The sequence below is a fragment of the Onychostruthus taczanowskii genome, unplaced genomic scaffold (assembly GCF_017590055.1).
Source record: "Onychostruthus taczanowskii isolate IOZ18803 unplaced genomic scaffold, ASM1759005v1 scaffold159, whole genome shotgun sequence".
Taxonomy (NCBI): domain Eukaryota; kingdom Metazoa; phylum Chordata; class Aves; order Passeriformes; family Passeridae; genus Onychostruthus; species Onychostruthus taczanowskii.
Window position 1 is genome coordinate 644,740 of NW_024498784.1, and position 23,942 is coordinate 668,681.

Sequence of the window (23,942 nt, forward strand, 5' to 3'; positions counted from 1 at the left end):
TGACTTCTTTCAGAGACTATATTCAGCTTCTTTTTGTCCAAGCCAAAGTAGTAAGGAAGACATATTGTAATAATTGCTATCCTGAATAAGGAAAATTTTTTGTTGGAAGGCCACACAGATCATTTGCACATCATATGCAAATTTCACATTGTATGTATGATGATGCAGGTAATTTGTTGTGTTATTCCTTAGCTAAGCCTTAAGTTATTCAACAGAATATTTAGCAAGCTTTTACTAGCAATGTTAAATAAGAATATTATTTCTGTCTTAAGTTTAATAGTGCATGTTAGTGACTGCTAGGTTCTGGGATTTGTAGCAGTTTGTGTGTTTTTAGTATTTGTAGTTGTGGAAACAGAAGACTTCTACTGAATTTCATGGTCTGTAGAATTATATAATATATTTGCTGAATTGGGCAAGGTGACAGGTTTGCATCTTGTGCTTTTCTAGCTGCAGCAAAGGAATTTCTATTTAATGAAGGGATAAATATGAGGGGATCAGCAGAAGGAAAGAAAATCACAGAAGTACAAAATCTTTACGATGCTGTGGTATGAGACTGTACCCTCCGAAGTGATCTCTGTAGTACTTACCACAATAATAGATGAGTGCCATAGGTTGTGCAGGGCAAAACATAAATCTGTGGTGTTTATGGACGTGGAAATTGTGAGTCAGCAAAGAAAAGAATTGAGTACTGTTATATACAGAGCTGGTGGGCTTCCTAGATAGTCATTATTGTTTGTAAATGGTAGGAAAAATAAAGACAGCCGATAATGCCTGCTCTTCTCCAGGCTTGCCCCATGAGTTTATAGTATTGCAGAAGGTAATAGCATATTGCTAAGAGGCAATTTCTGGATTTTAGGGAAGTCATTGTGTGAGGTGTACAGCAAGGTGAGAGTAGTATGGAAGAGCTCTGCTTTAAAATGACAGTTTATTCTAGTGATTTAATGTACTGAATGCATAAATGGATCTCACCACTTCTGTGTATGGGATCTATCCTTGGCTGTTATGTATAGTATATACAGTTTTTCCTTTCATCTCTGTGCTTTAATATAAATGTCTACTTAAACTTTGTGGCCACTTTATACTTTCCAGCAGGACAATGTGGTGTTATTAAACTGTCTTTTAGGCTTACAGAAAATTTAGTTAATTTTTAAGTTTCACAAAGAATCGTGTCACAAAATACATTTTTTGCTACTTTTGAGAATCACTCATTTTTCTTACAGCATGCCTGCTACATTTTTTATAGCCCAGGGACAAAACTAATATAAAAAATAGTGTCATGAAAGTGTTTTATTGTTCCCTTTAGCTGTTTTTCTCCTTGTCCAAGACAGTGTATAATTTTGAAAGAGTGGATTTTTTTTCCTCTTTTGCATGAGTGATTCAAATAAAACTTCATGAGAGAATTTTTATGTTGTTATGCTCACAGTTTTAAATACGTAAAAATAGCCTTAACAGTCTTAGTAACTTCAGATGTGCTCTTCTTAAAAGAAAGAGTGTGATGAAATAATGAAGTAGTGAGAGTGGTTTTGTTTCTAGGGAGAATAATTATTTGCTGTCCTGCAGTATGGTGGGCTGATGGATTTAGATTACCTGCTGACACTCATTAGGAGGAAAGGGAGAATCTTATTGATGAGGTGAAGCATACATTTTTACAGCAGGGAGCAGCATTTAATTCTAAAATTGGGGCTTCTGTCACCCTTCTTTGTGCTGCTTTGGGAAGGTTTTTAGTTTTTCAGTTAGAGGGTGAGAAGGCTCTTCAGTTGTGCATGTTTCTGATCTCTTCCTGCCTGGCTGAGATTTGATTCTTCAGAAATTGAATTTTTCCATTTATTGCTATGAGGTAGGAGTTATTTCAAGGTTTTAGATTTATTAAGATTTAATGGCAGTTGATAAATATGAATTAGTTTATTTCTAAACATAGTTGTAGCATTACTTAGGATTTAGAAGAGCTTTCTGTCTGAAAAAGAAGAAATCTTTTTAAGCTTGTTAGCCTGTGTAGTTACCATTATTCTATTGCACACAGATAAGCACTGTGTAATAAGCTCTGCATTCATAGAGCAGCTTGAAAGAACGTATGAATTTGCTGTTTTATGTCAGACCACTGAGTTCTGTGCCCACAGTCTCTGAAGGTGTAAAAGCTGCTGTTTGAAGTGCTGCTTTGCACATGACTCATTAAAAACTGATTCAGTTCGTGGAAAGACATAATTGCTAATGCAAATTTTAACACTCTTCCATGACTTCTCCCTCAGATTTACCTTACATATTTATATTGTAACTGTGGGGTTAAATCCTAACAGTAGCAAAGATTTTGAGATTGAAACTACCTTGGATTTTTGAACATTGCTGGTGCTTTAACAGAAGCATTATGACAATTTTTGTTTGCACATTTAGAGATTTCTCGATATAAAACATTGAAATGGAGGATATCTTGAAGAGCAAGAGAAGAGGTGTTTTACAGTTTTTCATGTGAACAGCTAAGGCTATTGTAAGAAATGTAGAAAACTGTACAGAAGTTAGAAGGAAACCCTCAGAAACAAGGAGAGGCACATCAGTGTTGATCATAAAAAAAGTAGGAAGAGATACGGGTCCAAAATGTATTGATTGCAGCTGTAATCTTGAATGAGATATTGCATTTACAATCAATAATTAAGCCAAATTACCAAATATGTTAGGTATGTAAAAAAAAATTGGATGACAGCATGAAACAGCTTAGTGTGCTGTTCTGCAAAAGCAGGTTCTGGGAACCACAACTTGGAAGATGTTGCTTGGAAAAATGAGAGCAATGCTCAGGTGTTCCAAAATGGAATACATTTTTAATTTGAGGTTTCTGAGCTGGGGCCACTAAGGCCTAGCCAACTGTGCAGTTCCTGATGCTGCAGAAGTGATAGTTTTATGGCTGCTAGTATTTGGCTGATTCGTTTCCTAACTGTCTTAGTACATTTATTAATGGTCATTCTATATTCAGAAGGAAGGAGTAGAAAGACATTTGTATTTCTTGAGAAAAAGATGGAGTAAACATTTCAGCAGCCTTGATGAAGGAAGAGAGTAGTGTTATCAGAAATGTCAGGGGAATGGACAGAGGTCATCAGGCCTATCAAAAATCTAAACTCACTCTTCAGTATTTAATTCCCCTGGTAGCATCTAATTGTGTTTTGAACGACTTTGAAGGGCTGTTGTGCACATTTATGATTGTGTGTGTATGTGCAGGGAAGATGGTTTCTGGCATCTGTTCTGAACACATTAATCTGAAATTTTAATTCATACTTGCCTTGTCATCTGTGCTGGCCTGAAATTAGTTAAGATTATCAGAACTGTTTAAGATTTTCTGTGGTTTTGTTAAATCCTCTCCTGCCTGCTTGCTGTGATGATTCTATTTTAAGTCATTCTTATATTTAGAGAGGAGCTGACTGTCTCAGATAAGACTTTGCTGAATATGCTGAATGAATATTATTTTGGCCGGGCAATGGAGATGCATACCCACTGCAATCTCCCACCCATGTGAGATTTAGGGAACCTACTTTAGTATCAGCAGGTGGTTTGGCATCTCTGTAGGTATTTTTTAAGGAATCCTGTGAGCCATTTCACACCAAAGAATTAATAAGAATCAGATATTTGGCTCTAAAACTTGTGCTGGGGAGAATTTGGACCAATGTCTAAGAAATCCAAGAACCACACTTCCTTGATATGCATCTTTTAGCTCTTTTGAAGTGCTAATTTTGCATTTTTGCTGAAAAAAAAGATAAAGTATCTCTGGAAAAACCTCTGATGCAAGCAATTGTGTACTTTTTCTGACAGAGGCACAATGAACCCTTGCTCTTCTGTTCTCTCAAGTACATTTTTTCCTGCTGGTTAACCTTAAATTGCAGTTGTTTTGTAAAAGCTTGGTAACATAAAATGTTGAAGCACCATGTGTGCTCTTAGCAGGAATGGCTTCCACTATCCCCTTACAAAGGTATTGAACAAGTCTGCTGAAATGCTATTGGAAAGTGAAGTGGAGTCACTTCTAGACAGCAGTTTTAACAGATAGCAAACAGTGTTTCACAGGTCTTTTGTAATAATAAATGCCAAGACTGTCTAGAGGTGTAGTGCATGTTCTATGATGGTGTATTCCTAATGACCAGAGAAAAATGGAATGTCCTTCAGAGCCTTTATTTTCTCAAGTTAAAGAACTGGAGTTACTTCTCCAGTTATAGAACTGGAGTTACTGGAGTTACTGCATTTTAAAAATTAAATATTGAAATTAATTATTAAAAGTATTGAAACTATTATGTAAATATAAAATATATATTAAAATAATTCTTTAGATTTTTTAATGTAATGCTCTTTTAATAGCCTCAAGCTTGAAACCTGATTCTGGATAGAGACTGTTCATATTTGAGGTGCTAAAGGAAACAAAATCAATGCTGATTTTTCGAGAGATTTTTTTAAAAAACAGGTGACAGCTTTAGTGGCAAAAATGGATAGGTAGGTTAGCCATCATATCTACACATAGGTTTCAGAGGTGCCAAATAAACAATGAAGGATTCACAGGACTGTGATGTGAAAAGTAATCACTGGTTTGAGCTTGGGAAGAAGTGCTGTTAGAGTGGTTGATCTGGGACCTGGGACTTGTGATTGGAGCTAACTCTGAGAAGCCATTGACTTGGCTAATTGTCTGAAATTTGCCATGAGCTGATCATAAGGTAAAATGTTGACTCACTGGGACAAAAAGAGCCTGGAAACACAGAAAGTTGCATGATGCTACATACCAGCACTCTTGTAACTAAAATATACTGAGAAAGATGAAATGTTTTTTACAGGTTTGGATGAGAGGGAAATAGAACTAAATATAAACCAAATGCACTGAGACAAAGTAACAATCCATGTGATGTTTTCATACTGCCTAGCTCAATACACTGCTATGTTACAGAGGTTCTGACCCAATAATAATTAAATCAAGCTCCTGCTGTGTATGAGCTCAAAGGAGAATTATTATTCTAAAGAAGCAGGAAACAGACTAGGATGTTATAGTCTTAGGGGAAACAATGACAAAGAAAATATTATCAAACTCATTGTCTCTTGGATGTTATCTGGAATGCCAGTAGGATAGTAATCCTGTGTGGGGAGGATAAATCAGATGCTGAATGGATAAGTTTGAGGAGATGGGTTCCAGTGTTCAGTTTCAATTATAGTTATAAAGGCAAAAATGAGAAGTCAAATACTGTGATTGCATAAATGGCTAAAGGCAGTGTATTGGCACCCTGTTTTACCAATCTAAAATGTACCTGGGCTTGACAAAGCTGGATATGGAATACTTGAGTTGTTTTTACCAGACTGTGAAATGAGTAAAGACTAAAAGGGATAACTGAGGTTTTCATTAAGGGGATTGGGTCTTTTTCTCAAGCTGGATTACAATGAAAGAAGGAGCCAGCTGAGCACAAGGAAGATACCTTGGCTGTTAATAAAATGAATTTGGACTTTAAGTGTGGAATTGGATGTTGACACTGCTAACAAGTGTTAACATTTTAAAAAAATTACCTCAGAACTCAACATTAGATGATCAGACACATAAATCTGGAGTGCACTAAGCTGGCATAGCCAGAGTGTTAAATTAGTAGACAACTAAAATGTGTGTGAAAAGACAATAAAATATGATTTCAAAGCAAGGGATAGAATACTAAAAAGACATTAAAATATGATATTAAAGTAAGGAATATGAATAGAGACCTGAATCTGGCATTTAGATGTTAAAGTCTGGGTTGTGTTTTTCTTAACTGTTTTTAGGGGGTGTTAGGAAGTTTATGATCAGTGAGTGAGAACTTTTAGTTTGCTCCTTTATGACCAGGCGGAACTGGCAGAAACTGTTCTGGTATTCAGGTAAGCACAAGCTGGAATACCAATAGATGATGATATGTGTGGGTTTCTGCTTTTCCTCCTTCCAGGACAGAAAATGGATATGAAATAGGGTTTACCAAAATGACTGCTTATATCTCTCAGACAAATAGAAATGGACTCTTGGATATTAATAGAGAAAAATCCATAAAACATACATCAGTGGAGGGAGGAAAAAAATCCTATTGTCAAATCTATAAGTTATTTCTTAACTTCCAGTGGAGTGCATTTAGAGATGAAGTTACAATTGCTTTCACTTTAGACTTAAGGGGAGAAAGATGTTGTCATGTCTCTGAGAAATACTGAAAATCAGAAAGAAAGAATTTCAGCCACTTTTACCTTTACAAAAGGAGGTGGGGAAGTTCATCCTATTTCTAGAAATGACTGTATGGAATAAAATAAACTGTTCACAAAGAAACTACTGAGAACTTGCGTGAAGGAAAAAAGAGAGATTAATAAAAATTCTCCTTGATAGAACATGATGCATGGAATAATTATAAACTGTAGGAACAATTGAGCTGGTTTTTGATGACAGAATTACAAGGCAGTGTATGAGGTTGCTTTGACTACCGCTACAATTTTGTGCAGTGCCTCATTTTGGTCTACTAAAAGTACATGTGGCTATGCGTAATAAGAGAATTTTGAGGGCTTTTTTTCTTATATTACACTTCATTGTCCTTTTGATGTAAGTTATTTTATTAGCATTGCACTTCCTGACAATCAGAGACTTAATGCTACATGGCTTCAGTAGAACAGTAATGAATTGTCATTGCTTCCTGCTTTGGAGTTGTCTTTTTTCTGAACAAAACTAGTGATACAAATATCTTTTCAAAGAAAATGGTTTTTCTGAGAATGAATTGATGGAGAAATCCAAAAAGTATGTGTGCACCAGCTACGTTTATAGAGAGAATTTGGAATGTAAAATGCCTAAGTTTTTGAGTGATGCAGTCAATGTAAATACCTGAAGAACTGAACTAAACGTGTTTTAAGAGCATGTTCCTTGTATTTTAGGCCATAACTTCTGTGCAGAGGGGCACAGGTGTGGTGAAAACTCAGAGTGCAAAAACTGGAACACAAAAGCTACTTGTGAATGCAAGAACGGCTATCTCTCTGTCCAAGGAGACTCCGCATATTGTGAAGGTAAACAAAATATTCAAAGACCCATTCCATGAACAACTTATTTAAAAATGTAATATGAAATAAATGGTAGATGAATGAATTTCATTGCACAGTTCAGTTTCGTGGTGGTGAATATCACAGGGACCCTTTTTGTGTTCATAAACAGGGGTTGAAGGTTATGAGTGGCCACCGTGTCTGCAGGCGTATTTCATTGCTGTAGTTGTGTCTTTAGCACCATGGTCACGCTGTCATGACAAATTTTAAACTACTGTTTTTCAGACAACAGCACCTACCATCTAAAATGATTTTCAGAGAACAGTGTCTTTATAAGATGCATTAATTTAGGAAGTAGGAATTGTGCAGGCATTTGTGAGAATGGTACGAAGGAGTACTGTGGCTTGGATATAAAAATGATGACCTGCAGTCCTTCCTGAAGTACTTCTGTGGGACAGGTGCTTTACTGAAATGGTTTTCCTATGGTACATAAGAGACCTATTTCTGAGAAGATTGTAGCTGAGGTAGTTCTGTTCATGTGTTATGCCATCACAGGAATGAATGCAGTGGAGTATTATTCTCTTTTTTGTTGCTCAGTGTTTTCTAGAGCTTATTATTCATAGCTGTGATGTACTTCTTAAAAAATAAATTGATGATTCAATGTGTACCACATTCCTTCCTGCCTTTGCATTGTGGGTTGGGTTTTTTTAATACTTTTGTATGTCAGGCTGCAATATTTTATTTTTTGACCATGGTAGGAAGTTTTTGAACTACTCTGTAAAAAAAAATTTCCCTAGATTGTTTTTGCAATAGTACTGGTGATGGAAGGGGATGGCATTTTTGACAAGCTGTTAAAATACAGCATAAGAATTGAAATACTGAGGACTAAGGATGAAAGAATAAAAAAAGACGTGTGTGGATTGCGCTTAAATGATCCTGGATTCTTAAAAGGGCTTTTTAGTGTATACAAGTGAACAGGATGGCTTGAAATAGCATTTTATAAATATGTTCAGTAAAGTGCAGCTTTAAATCTTATGGTGTTTAGTAATTTCTCTGCAAACATTAATTTGAATGGTCCATTATATTCACTTTCAGTGACTGGGACAACAGTTCCCACATGTGTTCTTAAAGGTAAGCAGCAGATATATTGTGTATAGAGAGAACCGTTTTTGTACAAAAAACTGAACAAGTGCTTTTTACGTACTACAAGGACTTCTCAGACATCAGAGGACAGGCTGTTTATCAGCTGTAATACATAACCCAGTATTAGCTGGGTTCTTCTTTGCTGTTTTAAATAATTAGAGTGCTTAGTATTTCTGTTTTCCTAGACACAGACTGTCCCTTTTTCCTTCTGTGGAAAAAATTTAAACATCTTGACCCAAGCGAGTTTGGAGATATTGGCAGTACGTTAGTGGTAGTAATGGTGGAAAAAACCCAGCTGTTTTAAAGAAATTAACAGGAATTGCAACATACCTGGGTCTGTGTTGCATAAATTTTTGGAAGGGCAAATTAAATCCCTGACTTCTGTGTATGTGGGTGAAACATGAGGCAACAGAACAAGCAGCTGCTTTTGCTGCCGGAGACCTCGGGATAGAGGAGGGTGTTCCTTTCTGCATTTTATGAAATTCTATATGTGCTAGAAGGAGTGTAGTTCTCTGGAGGTAACACAGAGGAGGGGCCCTTGAGCAAGGGAGCTACAGACTGACAAATTGATTAGCCAAGAGGTGACTTCTTTCAGCCCTGTGAAGAGCTTCCTTCCACTCCTCCTTCCTCTTCTTTCTGCAGAATTTCTTTTTATGCCTCGCTAACTTCATACCTCTCACCTGTGTGTTTAATCTGCTAAATACAACCATTTCATAGTTGGTTGTACAATAGTCTCAAATGCATGGTGAAGCTGTGATTTAAACAAATGAGAGCAAAGGCACATGTCTGAAGGTACAGTTTAGCAGGACGTTGAAATAGTATGGATTTTCTTTTACTGTTTTGAATTTCTGTATGTAAGGATTAAATACTCAAAACACCTGAGCAACAAATACTAAACATACAAAACACCTGTGGAAGCAAGGAAGAGCTCATGCTCAGCTGTAGCTCTGAATTTGTCTTTGCTAAGCCTTTAAACTCTGGACATGTAAGATTACTGTTTCCTTTGAAATGGAAGGTTAAATGATTTCAAACTCGTGGTATGTGCTGGTAAAGTGGCACCTTAGTTTAGAGTGCTCCAGATCATTAACTTGCAGCTTTCCAGATTTCTCATCTCTTTCCATGTACTTTGTGCATGTGAATTGTGATTTATAGTATTATTTTACCTTACGTATGATTTTACTGTTATTTCTTCTTGCTCTTACAGTTTTATCCTGCTGGAGTTTGGCATCATTTTCATTTTGTATGATCTGTGAAGTATTGTGTTTGAGTCTGCTCTGCTTTTTTCATAAGCATTTGTCTCTTGTTTAACTTTGCATAGTCACATTAGCAGTACAGTGGAAAATAAATTAAAAATATTCTAACTTTTATCAGAGAATTGGCATCAACAAATTTGTAAAATAAATAATAAAAACCTGAGAGGCTTTCACTATTAATTCTCAGCAACTACTTTTCAAGTACTTAGAAGCTTCTTATGTCAAGATGTACATATAAGATAACCACTCACTATATGCATTCCATTTTTGAAATAATAGATGTACTGAGGGAAGACTGTTTCTGAAAGCAAGCAAGTAAATGAAGCTTGTGATGAATGAAGGAGATAAGTGGAGATTCTCTGTGTTATATAAAAGCAATATATTTTACTTAAAACCAGAAAAGTTGGGCTTTTTCTGTTTTTCTGACATTTGGCTGTTTTTCTTGCATATAAGACTTAATTACAGCATTGGTCTTTTGAAAAGAGACGTGTAGAAACATTTCTATTAATCATGTGGTCTGAGGTTTACCTATAGCTGTGGACACTTAGGCACAAATGTGGAACCAGTGTTCCTTTGTCACATAGGCATGGATAAATCCTGGAACTCACGCAGGTGAGCTAGCCAAGTCCAAGGCCTGCAGGACTCAACATTCCAGCTGCAGCAGTGTGTGCACACTTGCAGCTCTGGCTTCTCAGGACAGGGCAGGTGGACACTTGTGCTGAGCACAGGAAGCTGCATGTGTGTTAGTGCCACACGGGCAGCAGGCATGTGCAGCCGGGACCAAAATGGGGAATTTAATGGGGAATTGAGTCTGTCTGGTGCTGATTGTTCCAGGTGTGCTGTGCGATGTGTGCAGCAGACCTGCCAGTACTTCTACTCTCATGTACTTCTTCAGAGTTGAAAACCTCTGCAGTCTGTGACTAATTTGCAAATAATAGGACAGTACTATGAACTGAGAGACAGGAAAGGGTCAGCACATGGGGAGTCTGAAGTTCAGGCATGATAAAGGAAAATGGAGCCTCATCAGCTGGAAGCCAGGGTTGTTGCTATCTAGCATGCTGATGCTTGCTTTTTAGATAACAGGCAAAGGGCCATCTCTTCTGAAAAGAATTTCTGCTATATATTTCACAGTGAAGTGGAAAAGAATAGTATTTCTCTGCCACATTTCAGCTCCCCATTCTTTATTACCTCCTTCGCTTGAAACATTTACAGCCCCTTTCTACCTGCAAAGTTATGTTGGTACAAAAGTGATTTTTACCTTGGAGATGTTGAGATCTGATCCATTGTGAGTACTGCTAAAATCTGAAGTGGGATAGATAGCACAGGACAAATGCATGCTTCTTCTCACTGACAAGAGTGCATGGAACAAGAAAATCAGGGTTAACCTTAGCTATCCTTTGCACCCCCAAGAAGCATCTCATAGAAGGGGTACACTGGCATACCACAAGGTGTCTTGTCATGTTGTACAGCATGTGCTCAGCCAGTGTCACCAGAGAATGGTCTGTGATAACAGGTGTCATAAGAAAAGATCCGTTCACAGAAGTGGACCTGCAAGATGAATATTTTCATTTTATGACTGTATTGTATTATTTCCCTCTGTACCTAAGTGTGCTCTCTAGGACGATTCGTGTATTACCTGACCCTCACCTTAGTGCTGTTACATCAGCTTAAAGAGTGATGAATGAAATACCTTAACACTTGTGAAAATCTATGCAATTTTTGAACTTGATGGAATGCTCTAGAAGCACACGTGAGTTTCAGAAGGAACATGACTCAGTTGCTCTTTCCCTTCTGTGCTCCAAAACTGTTATTTAATCTGTTGTTAACAAATGATTGCTCATTTCAAAAACATATCACATAAGCTCTGAAATGCTGGCCAAATTCAGAAAATCTGACTACTTTGTGCTCTAAGGAAGAGTTGTGATAATTTTACTGGGCTTGGCAGATTTTGGGAAGATGAAATAGAGACGAGTGAACGCTTAGGGAGGAAACTGAGTGTTCATTTTCCACTGAGCATGGATCCAAGCATGCAGTATGGGGACCTGGCAGAATGTCTGCCTGGTGTGCTTGAAATCTCATGACTTTGTTGCTAGCTATTGTAAAAATAAAACCATATTTAATTTGCTTGCAATTTCAAGTAGGTTCCAGACACTTACAGTGGTCTTTATAGCTTTCGGTTTATTTTCCTTTGAACTTGATACCACATGTAGTCAGGAAATCCATTACAGAAAGATAGATATTGAAAATATCTGTTCTGAGGGTACATTAGTGTAGGTTTTGTCAGAAAATGTTTCTTTTCTGAAAGTCACTTAGAAAAAAATTTACAACACACAGAAGAAGATTTTTTTTTTTTCCCAATATTGCGGAAATCAGGAAAATTTAACCTTTTTAGATTAATGGTTTAGTTCCAAATGCAAAGACATAACTATCAGCATGTTTGAGTGAGGGAAAAAAGTTTACTTCTGTTGTAAAATATAGTGGAACAAAAAACCCTTTCATCATAAAGTGGGGCTTCTGTTATAGTTTTGAAGGTGAGAGAGCTTCATAAAGCTTACCTCTGCTATTTAATCCTTTGACTCATCACATTCTGTGCATAAATAACTGTTCAGTGTGCAGACCTTTTCTCAAGCCATTGGAACTGAAAAAAGAATAAACCCCATCCTGCATATGGCCCTCAGAGTAGAAGTCTGCTGGCAATCCACTGAGTTTTCACAGCTGGTGTTTTTCTTGCTCTATAAAATAAGGTGAATTTTGTTGAGTTTTCCCCTCCTCTTCTGTAGTGATTTCACTGCATCTGTTCTAATTTCGCTGCACTGTGGCTTGGGAGGTGACATTAACATTTTATGGTGGTACCATATAAACCTTCTGTGTGGCAGTGATGTACAGCTGTGGTTTTGGATGAGGTCCATTGACTTGACTTCTGGGTCAGCTTTTAATGATAATCCTTCTGCTTGCTGTACTCTCAGAAAAGCTGCATCACTAGATGTCTGATTCCTGCAGATGTTGTTCTGTGTGCTGTGATAAACTTACGTTCTGTCCATAGGTGTGAGGATACAGGTACATATACAGAACTGTGCATGTTTCAGGTGATTTCATGAAGTGAAGGAGTTGGGACAGATATTGATGGTAAATGTGCTGGTTTTTTTTCTCTGTGCAGAATCCATAGAAAAGGGGAATGCAGGAGAAGAATCTGAAAATGTTACAGTCAAATCATCATCTCTGTATCAAAGACAACATTAATGGCAGTGGTTCAGTTGGAACTAAGTCCTCATGGGGATTTACAAAGCAAAACCCAAAACCACCCCTGCAATGCCAAAGCCCCCAAACAAACCCCCCACATGCCTTTTATAACACCTAACTTGATGTCAGGTTGCTTTTTAAAAAGTTTTCTTTGAAAGACACTTGTTAACCTACTTTTTAAGATTTCAGTTACCTAACAGTGTCAAATTTAAGCTTCTACTATGTAGGTAATCCTATTTATCAATGAAAGTAATTTCTCCTGGTGATATAATACAAATAATATATTTGTTCTGCCTACTGTTCCGTAGAGAGAGACTTTTTATTTAAAATTATACCCATAACCATCAGATGAACTCAAAATCATCTTTTATAACATAATCCAAAGGCAGGCACTTGTCAGTTGTTGTCCTACCTTTGTGGGTATATGGATTTTAATAAGTGAGACTGCAAATTCCTTATGCTATGAGCTGCCAGTGGAGGAGACTGAATTAAAACCAAAATAGACCCTTTTCCTCTCAAGTTCGTTGGATGTTGGTAAATTCAAGGCAGAGATTATGTTCTTGCCAGTGGACAGAAAGAGTTCAAGCAAAATACTAAAATTTTTATCCTAAGAAGATTCAAGCGTTTTTTGCAAGGTGATGTTTGTGCCTTATATGGCTCTGGATAGATTATTTCTGTTATCAAAGCTGCTTTCATATTTACAAGTTAATTAGTTTAAAATAATATTCCAGCTACAGAAACCTAGAAAGTGGAATTACTTGCCATCCCCTGGGGTAACTTTAGTTCTTTTGGTGTAATGTCATGCTAAGATTTATATGAAAATAAATTCTGATTTCTAATAAGGTAACCATATGTTTTGTTGTTGTAATAAAGTGTCATAAATAATTGTGGCTCCTAAGGAATTCAGGCTTGCAACTGTCAGTTCTTGTGTTAGTAACTCACATTTGAACAAATTATAATCATTGCTATTAAAGGAAAAAAAATCCTCACCCCTTCAGGATGGCAGTGAAAATCCTGCTCTGAAGACGTTGAAATTTTTGTTCACATGAAGAGATTGTGGATCTTGTGTCCCCAACTCAATAAATGTTCATGCATGTTAGGGTTGCATTCTCCTGAATTGTACAGGATATAATTTGATAGATGTGTTAATGAAAACCCAGTGCCATGTTGTTGGCTACTAATCATAGTAGAATCTGACTTAAAAGCTGGCCAGTAGAGAAAAAAAAAATGCTATTGCATGTTCCTTCAGTGTCAGTGTAATTATCTTTTTCACTGTAATGACCCTTCATTGTGTGCAGGATGGGAGCTTCAGACAAGGTTTATTAGAGAAGCCCTCCTGTTTAGTCAGGAGGTACAGAAGGGGCCCCCTTGCTTTCTAAACTCTTTCTCAGAGAGGATACTGGGTGCAGCCAGATCCAGGCTTAGCACCAGAATTGGTCAGAGGTTTGAGTCCAAAGGATTGGGTAGGTGTAATTGAAACTTAATATATCTTTGTTCCACAGGGTTAAGGATGGCAAACTAGATATATTTATATAAAAATAAGTTATTTATAGTGATAGTGTTCACACTAAAAGATGTTGATCAGGATTATTTACTACAGAATAAAGGCAGTGGTGGCTACTAGTATTGTATAATTCACTATTTCTGAATCAATATCAAAGGAATGATGTTAAAGTTATATTACAAGCAGTAGAAATTGATGTTATTCACCCATACCAACAACCACCCATAGCAGTCGTGTGTCCTGGCCAGCTGTGTCAGCCCAGCACCTCCAGTTATCAGTGGTGTCATTGTTGTTTCCTTTATCAGGCACTTTACCAGGTCTGCCACATCTTCACCTCCCTGTGGGGAGGTTGGACTCTGGGCTTGATGAGTCAGGCTGGTTTCAGTGTTACTCAGCACCAAAAGCAGCAAGAGGCCCCCTCTCCTTCTGCCTCAGACAACTCTGTAAACAGGGCATCGTTCCAGTTGTTTTACCCCCACTTCAGGCAGAGCATCCTGCTGCACCTTTAAAGCAAATTGTCCCCCTGGCTGTTCCAGCAGTGCAAGAGGGAGAAATCCTTGCAATCAGTATGGGTGGGTTTGTCCTCCACACTGTCAGCAGAAAGAGTTTTTGCTGGTCTTTACTCATTAAGCCCTTGTAATCATCCTGATATTTTCAAAATACTTTCTTTTTTTCTTTTTCAAATTATGATACGGTATAGCTCATGTCTCATTCCTGCTGGCATCAATGAAAAAGGGAAACATTTGAAAGAGTTTTTGGTGGAATTCTGGTGGTTTAAACCAGACAAGTGCTTACATCAAACATTTGGCAGCAAAGGAAAGAAAAAAATCAGCATTGTTCTTCCAGTGATGATCAGAAGTTCGCTTGTGCTTGAGCTGGACTGAAGAATACTGAGAAATGTTTGTATATAATGAGGAGGTTTTGCTTGGACTTGGATGGAAACCATTACCAGTATTTTTATACAAGTTGCTAAAAAATGTGTGCTTAGCTCTCAAAACCTAAAGGTTGAAGTTCTACCTTTTTAAAAGTCTGGAGCATAACTGGAATAGTTAAAAAAGTGATGTGTGAGTGTTTATGTATACATGGGGAATGGAATTTTCCTGTTGCAACACAACAGCCTTTGGTTACCCGGGGTCTGACAGCTGCACCTCTCTCAGGGGCCTGTGAAGTTCAAAAGGGAGTTGACATAGAAAACCTCCAGTTAACTTCCAACCTAATTTTTTTGTGATTCTGTCATCTTGACCTGCATCAAGAGCACTGGAGGGTCATTTTAGATGCTGTTGAGTCTCTGTGGTTACCTTTGGCAGTGCTTGGGTTTGCAGAGAGGGCAATTGTTTTGCATTGTTTAATGTTTTGAATTGAGAAAAAGAGAATGTCTTTTAAATGCTGGTGCTTAACATTTTTTTCAGCTACTTTGAACAAACTTGATGTGTGGATTTGGTGCTCAACCTGTCTCTCTGTTACTCTTAAAGAATGATCTAGGGGCATGGAGTCCCTTTTCAAATTGGAAGTTCTCACAGCCAGTTTAGAGAGAGCATGTTGGACTGGGCTTGATTCTGGCTGTGTAAAATTGCATGTTGTAAATGATTTCATCTGTTTGCTTCAAAGTCTGTGCTGGCAATAGTAGAGCAACAGATCCTGTTTTGAGGCTGCCTAAATGTTGGCATGGGCGGGTCAGGCGAGGGAAACAAACGTACTTGTCCTACAGCACGATCTCTTACAGACTGCAAAGAACACCTTCCACCCCCCTCAGTTCTGAGAAGATAAGAAAAAAAACCTGATTTGCTAGAGAAACCTGCATGAAGGATGTGGAGCTGATCTAAGGCTAGAGAATGTAGAGACCAGAGGTAACAGATACAGTGAAATGAGTGTAGAAAATCACTTTGTTCAGGTTTGTATATAGATGTTAGGGATCTTGGGAAAAAATAGCATTAAACTCCTTGGGAACTGTTCTCATTGCCATGGTGTCTCTAGGAAGTTTTTTTAAAAAAGATTTTAAGCCTTTTCAGCTGCTTGGGTACCTGTGTGTCTGAGGCTCTGGTCCTTCCTGAGGAGATGCTGAGCCATTGGGCAGTGACCTTGGGGACACTGTGGCACTTTGCCTGGCTGTGAAGCCACAGCAGCCATCCTGGGAGAAGGTAACAGGTGAGGAGAATGACACCTTTACAGAGAAGGTGAAAATGAAAGGTGGGGGCTTTGGAGAGCCAGGAGACTTAAAGTGCCCAGCTCTGTAATGTAAGTCAAAATACAGCAGCTTTGCTGTGTCCAGAAAAGGACGTCTAGCAGATATTCTGTGTTGACCAGTTGTATGATTAACCTTAAAGGATTTGCTCTACCTAAAGTTTGTTGCAGAAGAAAACCAAAAAGGGCAACAAACCTAACAATCACTCCTTTCTCCCCAAAATTGTTACGGATTTTTTGTTTTTGAAACTACTGAAGGAAATGAGGATTTTATCCTTCAGTAGAAAAATACCTCAAGAAGTAAAACACCAAAACCAAATGGAAGATATAATTTGGCTTAATATAAAAATATTTTTAAAAATTATTTTTAGTAGGAAGTATGTTTTGCCCTTGGTGATAGCATGGCTGGAGGCTGCTCCAGTAAATATTACTATTGTATTTTCCCTTATGTGAATATATTTTGTTTCCAGTAGAAAGTAAACAAAATTGGTTCTAAAAGTACAAGAGCCTCTAAACTCAAGGCAAATGTCAGTTTATACTGACACATTTTTCTCTGCAAGATTTAATAACGGACTTACTGATTTGGTTCTGGGTATCCAAAGTTTATGTGCATATGAAAAACAAAGCACAGAAGTTAAGAAATTATTGGAAAAGACATTATTACTAACCTCAGGCTTTGGTATTTGGTTTGCTCTCTACTCTTTTTTTGCTATTTCAGCATGCATATTTTTCATACTTGACGAGCATTTCTCCTTACAGCTTCTGTTCGGATAATTTGGAATTGCATTGTATGCTGATGGTACAGGCTATGTCTGCATTAAGTGCAGTCTATTCTGAATTCATTAAAAGGCATTGAGCTTTTGACATTATCCAGATGTAGCAGGATACACTGGCATATAGCAATTTTAATATATTTGGACAATTTTAGATAACAGATTTAATAACTATAGACATTTTACGTATTTATGTCAAGTTTTATTTTCAAATAAAAATTCATTTACTTGGGGTTTTCTTTCAATGCACTTCATTTATGGAAACACATTTATTGATTTATTTAAGCAAAACAACAACATATTATTTATTGTGTTGCATAAGGAGATGTATTTTAATTGAAACTAAAAATGAGGCTGCTTTCTTCTGCTTGCACCGTTCTAGTTAGAAGAGGAAGCTGGGCCCAGTTGTACGTAAGATCTGTGTGTTTGGTGCTGTGTATCTCGGCCAGTTTGGCTGGTTTGGTTTACTGCCTGGAAACTGGGATAATAGTGGCAGCAGCATCCTTTGTTGTTGTGCCAGGGTATTGTAATGTTTACTGGATGCAGGATTATACAAGGAATAGCACAATGATACCACAAAATCAGCCAAAGTGAGTGTAGAAAAGTAATCAAACTGCTTACACAGCAATAAATAAGTTGTTGGGTTTTTTTCCAGTTTTATTTTCTAAATGTTATTGACAGCTGAGGGCAGACATTCCATAAAATATTCATGTACATATTTAATTTTTAGAAAGAGAATTCCTCTTAGTCTGTAAGATTTTTGACAGACAAATCAATTTCATTTAGGTAGGTAGCTGCCTCTAAAATGATTCTCAAAAATGTATTTTTCTAATATGTCTACCCCCATTTAATGATCTGCTTCTGTGTACCTGTATCTTTTTGCAGGCTGGTAAAAAGAGTTATAAGAAAAGTTAGTAAGACTTTGATTTAAATAATTGAAATCAGTTCAAATGTATGTACAGCATCTACAAAGGTAATCCTTATATTGATCTTATTTTCCTGTTGATTTGCTGACTCTTATAATAGTTTTAGTATTCAGTGGTTTTTTTTCCAAGAAAAGATAACTTCTCATTTTTCCAGTTGGTGTATCTATTCTTCATGTCTGAAGGGTAAATTTCAAAATACTCTTTGGGTGCTCAGTAGAAAATTTTTCAGTATCTGTCCTTATCACTTTCTTTAAAATTTTAATTTCTAAATTAGAATCTTAGTTTTCCTTCCCGCTATGGATGTTTTCTGACTAATTGCATTATATTAACCTATTTTTTTTAATTGCTTTTGTTGAAGATGTTTGCAGTGTTTATATCTTGGCTTGTTTATAACTTGTCCTGAACTCACTTGCTGAGGCTGTGTATGCCTTATATGCATGATGCATATAACATGTCCCTGTAGGGACCACTGTGTTTAATAGTAGAATATTATTTTATCTCCACTTACAGGCTTAAGAAAGTGCTTGAAAATAATTGGGATAAAATTGACAATGCAAAAATGCAAACTCCTTTTTGTCTCTCATCTTCCTTAGGATTGTTTACTTCTCTTTTTCATTTTATTATTTTGTTTCCCTAATTTTTATGACTTATATTTTCCCTTCAAGCTTTCACCAGGGGCTGTGTCTGTACGTCTTGGTGGCTGTTAGTGCTGAGATAATTATAGGAATACACAGTGACACCTTATTTGAATGTGAGTTAGTGTTAGCTCAGAGACTTGCTGTGTTCTGCAAAAACAGAGAACACCCAGCTTGCAGAGTTCGCATTGAGCAGTGCCTGTGTGCCTCGGGGCCGGCTCTGGGGTTGGGCACAGAGGTGGTTTCCTGGGGCGGCACACCTCCTCTCTGCTTGCCCAGTGCTGGTGCCAGGACTCAGTGCCTGCTGGTGCTTCTGCTTCCCAGGGAGGAGGTGATGAACTTAGACCTGCCAGCTAACGAGGCGGGTGTTCAAGGAGTGGCTCTTGCCGTTCCTGCTTTTTCTGTTCCCTCAGGAGAAGGTCACTGAGGGTTTTGTTTCCTAGCTTTTGAGTCCCCCATCCGTAAGGCAGTAAAACACAGTTCTGTGCAGAGTTGATTCAGTGCTCCCCAGTGACAGGTCTGAGTCGGTAGTTGGCATACATGAGGATGCCATGGCAGCCTGAGTTTGTTGTGGTGCATTCCTGCCTCCAGGAGTAGGAATGGTCCTGATCAGTTTTTCTCCACAAAGCTCTTCCTTACGGCTAGAATATGGGCATTGTTTTCCACCGTGAGTTTCTTAGGTGAGAGGAATTTTGCAGTACTTACATGGCCTTTTATTGTCACTTAACTGACAAAACAGAAAACCAGGCAAGCCTGTGGGAAGATGAAGATCATTGTTAAAAACTGGAATCTATGTAAACAGTTGGTTCAGTCTCTTAAGACACCAGTTCATGCATGTGAGTTATTGTTTTGGTTAAGCACTTTGTGAATTCCAGTGAAAACTGGAATTATATAATGTCTGTTTAGGAAGCACTGTTTCAGTCATGAAACATTTCCTCCATTTACTTGGGTACAAGTGACATTAACCTTTGAAGGTCAGGCTTCTGCTCTGTTCTGGAGGCTTTTTTGACCCATTACCCCTTCGGTGACTTTATTTGCTTTCCAACTTTCAGTCTAGTTAGCTCAATCAGTGCTGTTGAAAAGGTCAGTAGCAATCTGAAGTGCATCCAGTTTGTGGAAGAATGTAAGGCATAATTTTCAGTTGCTCTTTTCTGTGAAAATCGGTTCAGAGCCTGACAGTGCCACTGTGTGTGGTGATAATCTGATGATTTTTTCTGTACAAACAATACCAAATTTGGCTAAAACATGACCTGCCTTGTGGCTGGTGGGCAGCTGAAGCTTGACAAAACTGGAGCTGCTGTGCACCAACGTCCTTTTTAGCAATTAGAACCTTGCTAATTTTACATAAAAAGCTACAGAGCATTAAATATTGTGAAGATGTAGAGCTTTTACCAAACACTTGTTGTCAGGAGAACCTAGGATTGTGTTTTGGGTACACCAGGAAATTGTCATCTCAGTCTGTGAGCTAACAGATTGTGCCAGTCGTTTCTTGGTTAGTATTGGCATTATTGGATATTCAGTAATGTGCAGCAGATGATGAATTTGGAAATGAGCTGAACCATCCTCTCTCATTAAATGTTTGGAGACAAATGAATTTTAGTTTCAGATGAATAGAAATTTTTTTCCCTTATTTAACACAATATAAATAACTGGAGCTCGGTACAGCTCGGAACATCTATTTTGCAATTCACATAAATCTTGAAATGAATTAATGAGGAACATGGAAAAGAGGACTGCATCTTGGACACAGGAATCTAATCAATATGTATTCCCCTGAGCTATATCTGTTTTGTGCTGGGTTCCCATTGATTTTGTAAACAGTTTAGTGTTAGCCATAATCCCCTTTGAATATAAATCATTCCCTGGTAGTTTCTCCTGTATTTTAATTAAATCTCAACTGACTGGCTTGAGAACTCTTCCTTCAATATTACTGCTAAACCAGGTAAATTCTCCCTTATTTTCTTCACAGCCTTACTCTGACCCCTGTGGAATTTGTAGGCTTATAGAATTCTCAAGAACAGGTGAAGCTCAGAAAACCTGAGACAGCCAGAAAGTGCTGAAATTAGAAACTACAAGAAAATCAGAAATCTTGAGGGAAAACCAACTGATTTCTTTATTTGAAATTGTATGAGTTCCTGTTACAGATGATAACTCCTTACCCTTCAAAAGAAAATCGTCCTTCTGAGACTGGGGAGTTGGGAAAGGGGTCTTATACCCTCAATCTCGTTTAAGGATACAGGGAACCTGAACTATCTATTCTCTTTTCAAATGAATTAGTTGGAAAAAAAACTTGGGGAAGAAAAATTTTGGTTCATTGGTACAATTTCTCGGTTTCAGTCTGGGAAAAGACTGTTACCTTAAGAGATGATACTGAAATTATTTCGTTGTGACATAAGAATAAGTATCCTACAACTAGCATGAAAGCTGGCACTGTTATTTCTTGAAAAATACATATAATTGCAGTAGGAGGTATTTTGTCCTGTAGAGTGAAATACTGCATCATCAGGTAAACTGATTGCAGATGCAGGGGACAGTCTGAGTTCAGAATGTGGTTAAGTGCAGCAGCATCAGATGCTGTTCTTTGATATCCCTGCTTGAGGGTGGGGAGGAGTTTGTCAGTTTAAACACTCTATTTTCACTAACGCTGTGAAAGGATTACACCTTTTACCACCCTCCATTTACAGCCACCAACTGTAAAGGGAGGGTGGCTCATCATTCATCCAGTAGGCAAAACTCCAGATATTCTCACCACTCTCTTGTGCAGACAGCAATTCTTCCTGCTCCTTTCCCAGAGCCTGTTCCATAGGTTGTGCCTTGACAATCGTGTGGAATACCACATGACACCCCAAGATTAGTAGCAATAATAATACAAGTAGTAAAATAAGTTTGGATATAGTCTACCTCTACTGCAATAGGCAGATCTCTTCATTACTGAGAATTACTGCATTATATTTATTACTATATTATATTTTTGGACAGGATTTTTCAATAGTCATAACTCTTGGAAATCAAACCTGTTCCTTACAGAATAAGATGAGGCATTACTTCTTTTTGACACTATCTTTAAATTGCAACTTTATAATCCTACCCATTTTGATAATTGGTCTGTTCATATTTGGGTATCAAAATTCTTTCTGAAGTGAAAAAGATTGAGATTTTAGAATCCTTTAAATAGCTGATCAACCTCCCCCCCCCACCCCCAAACTTTCTAAATCCACATATGCATAGATGGAAGGCAAGAGCAGCTTGTCAGCTAGAGGTTATTGTTTCACTGTGTACTGGTTGTCTAAGACAGCAGTTGGACTCGGTGATGTTAAAGGTCTTTCCCTGTTTAAATGATTTTGTGATTAATATTTAACCAATGAGGTTGGCTTTAATGACATGTGAATAGTGAGATGTAAGGACGAGGAGAAGTGAGAGAGTATGATCAGTTGCTGTTCTTCACAGTTTGTGTTGTGCATTTCCGCTGGATGACTGCAAGTATCTCTCACCAAGTTTCCTCTGTTTCCCTCATCACGTTTTTACCCCCATAAAATAATAAGTGATGTTTATTCATTACCTGGAAGCCACTTTGTTGTGATTAGGAGCAATTTTGGAGGATGTTAATAGCAGGAAGGTACCACAAAAGTGTTCTAAGCTTTGATTATGCGAGTTACTTGTTTATGGAAAGAAGCATCGTCCATAGCTGTGTGTGTGCTCATACATATTTATACATGAGTGTATTTTAGTTGTTAGCTACATCTGTACCTTTAGGCTGTTGTTTAGTCTGTTGTAATCATGTTGCAATAATTAAAATATCAGAGGAACAAACAAACAAAACCTCATTTTAGTGCAGTGGGGCTTATGATGCCTGACAGATAGAAGTAATTAATTTTTTGCATGAAAAGCATACAATAGGAGTTCTGTCAAAACTGTGCTAGCTGAACTGTGCATTGAGGAGGCAATAAGTGCACTTGAACTGTGTGGCATATACTGATACACCACATATTTGGATTTTTTTTGTTTGTTCCTTTCTGGTGTCTTGTTGTACTAAGAGGCTGCATTATTTGAACAAAGCCTGGTAACATGCATGGCTTACTAAATTCTCATTTACTGTAAATACTATCTTTCCTTTCAAAAGGTGCCAGTCCTGTTTTCTCCTACATGTCTCATCAAATTTGATGCAGATTCCAAGCTCTCACTGTGGGGTTGATTCTTGTTACTTGTTTGGAGAGGTTAGCTGTGTAGACTCTCCATCACTTTTTACTTTTTCAATAGGCTTCTTGATTTTCGCTGAGATTTCTAAGCACTTTGTGGCATCCTGTGATCAGCATATGTTTTTTCTGAAACTTTTAGAGCAGCAGTTTCAGTTACTGGCACTAGAACTAGAAGTGAATAGTTAAATATTCAGATTTCAACTGTGCTTGCCTTGCTGCATCTGGGTTGTTGTGGTGTGAGAGATGAAGAGCTATTTATAAGTGGTTTAAACAGAATAGGGATGCTTTCCTGAGCCTTTAATAAATTTTTTTTCGTTTATCTGTGCATTGACATTATTTTTCTAATGTCTTACTGTTCGAAGTTACTGAAAAGGTTTCCTGGTCTCCCCGTGGGCTCCTTAAATTCCACTTGCAGTGGAAGCAGAGCTCAGAGTGGGGCCCACGGAAGCAGCAGCTGATTGCTGAGGTGCAGCATTGTTGGGTTGCCACAGTTGCCCGCGTGCTGGATCCCAGGAATGCATTTCCCAGGGTACCAGGAGTCAGCTTCACAAAGCAGTAATGATCCAGAGACTTGTCCATTGCCATTGCTCCAGGGGCAGGAGCAATGCTCACAAAGAGCAGATAAAAACTTGACTTGAATCAAGTTACCTGAAATTTATTATGGCACTTTAAATGACAGTAATCATCACATCTCAGGTGACAGCCTCGGTCACTGAATGTTGGTTTGAACTTACAAGTCATGGCAGACTGCTTCTGAGGTGAGAAAACTTTTTGTAAAGTGGGAATGTGTTATATGAGAAGAAATTATTATTAAAATAATAAGATATGTCTAATGACAACTTCCTGATGGAGCAGTTGGAATTAAGTAATTCTCAGTTATGTTTTATGTTCCTTCCCCTCATCATCAGTGTGTTATTCCAGTGTTTTGAAACATGTGGGTCTGGATCTTTAAAAAAACCCCAAAGTTCTATGACCGTGTTTTTAGGATCCTCAGCTAAGCAGTCACTGTTTTTGTTTCTGGAGGGGATGAAGGAGCTCACAGCCCTCTTAGGACAAAACTTTTTGTATCCTATAAAAGTTGCAGTGTAGTTGAGTAAGAATATACTGTAT

At 37.7% G+C, this 23,942-nt stretch overlaps 1 protein-coding gene across 1 annotated transcript in view; it reads left to right on the forward strand.

Moving 5' to 3' along the window:
* LOC121333127 (protein kinase C-binding protein NELL1-like) overlaps positions 1–23,942 on the forward strand; it is a 211,860-nt gene that overhangs the window by 80,261 nt on the left and 107,657 nt on the right. Inside the window, exon 12 of the mRNA XM_041399203.1 lies at positions 6,880–7,008. Within this exon, the coding sequence (XP_041255137.1) occupies positions 6,880–7,008 (129 nt within the window). The remainder of the gene's footprint in view (positions 1–6,879; positions 7,009–23,942) is intronic.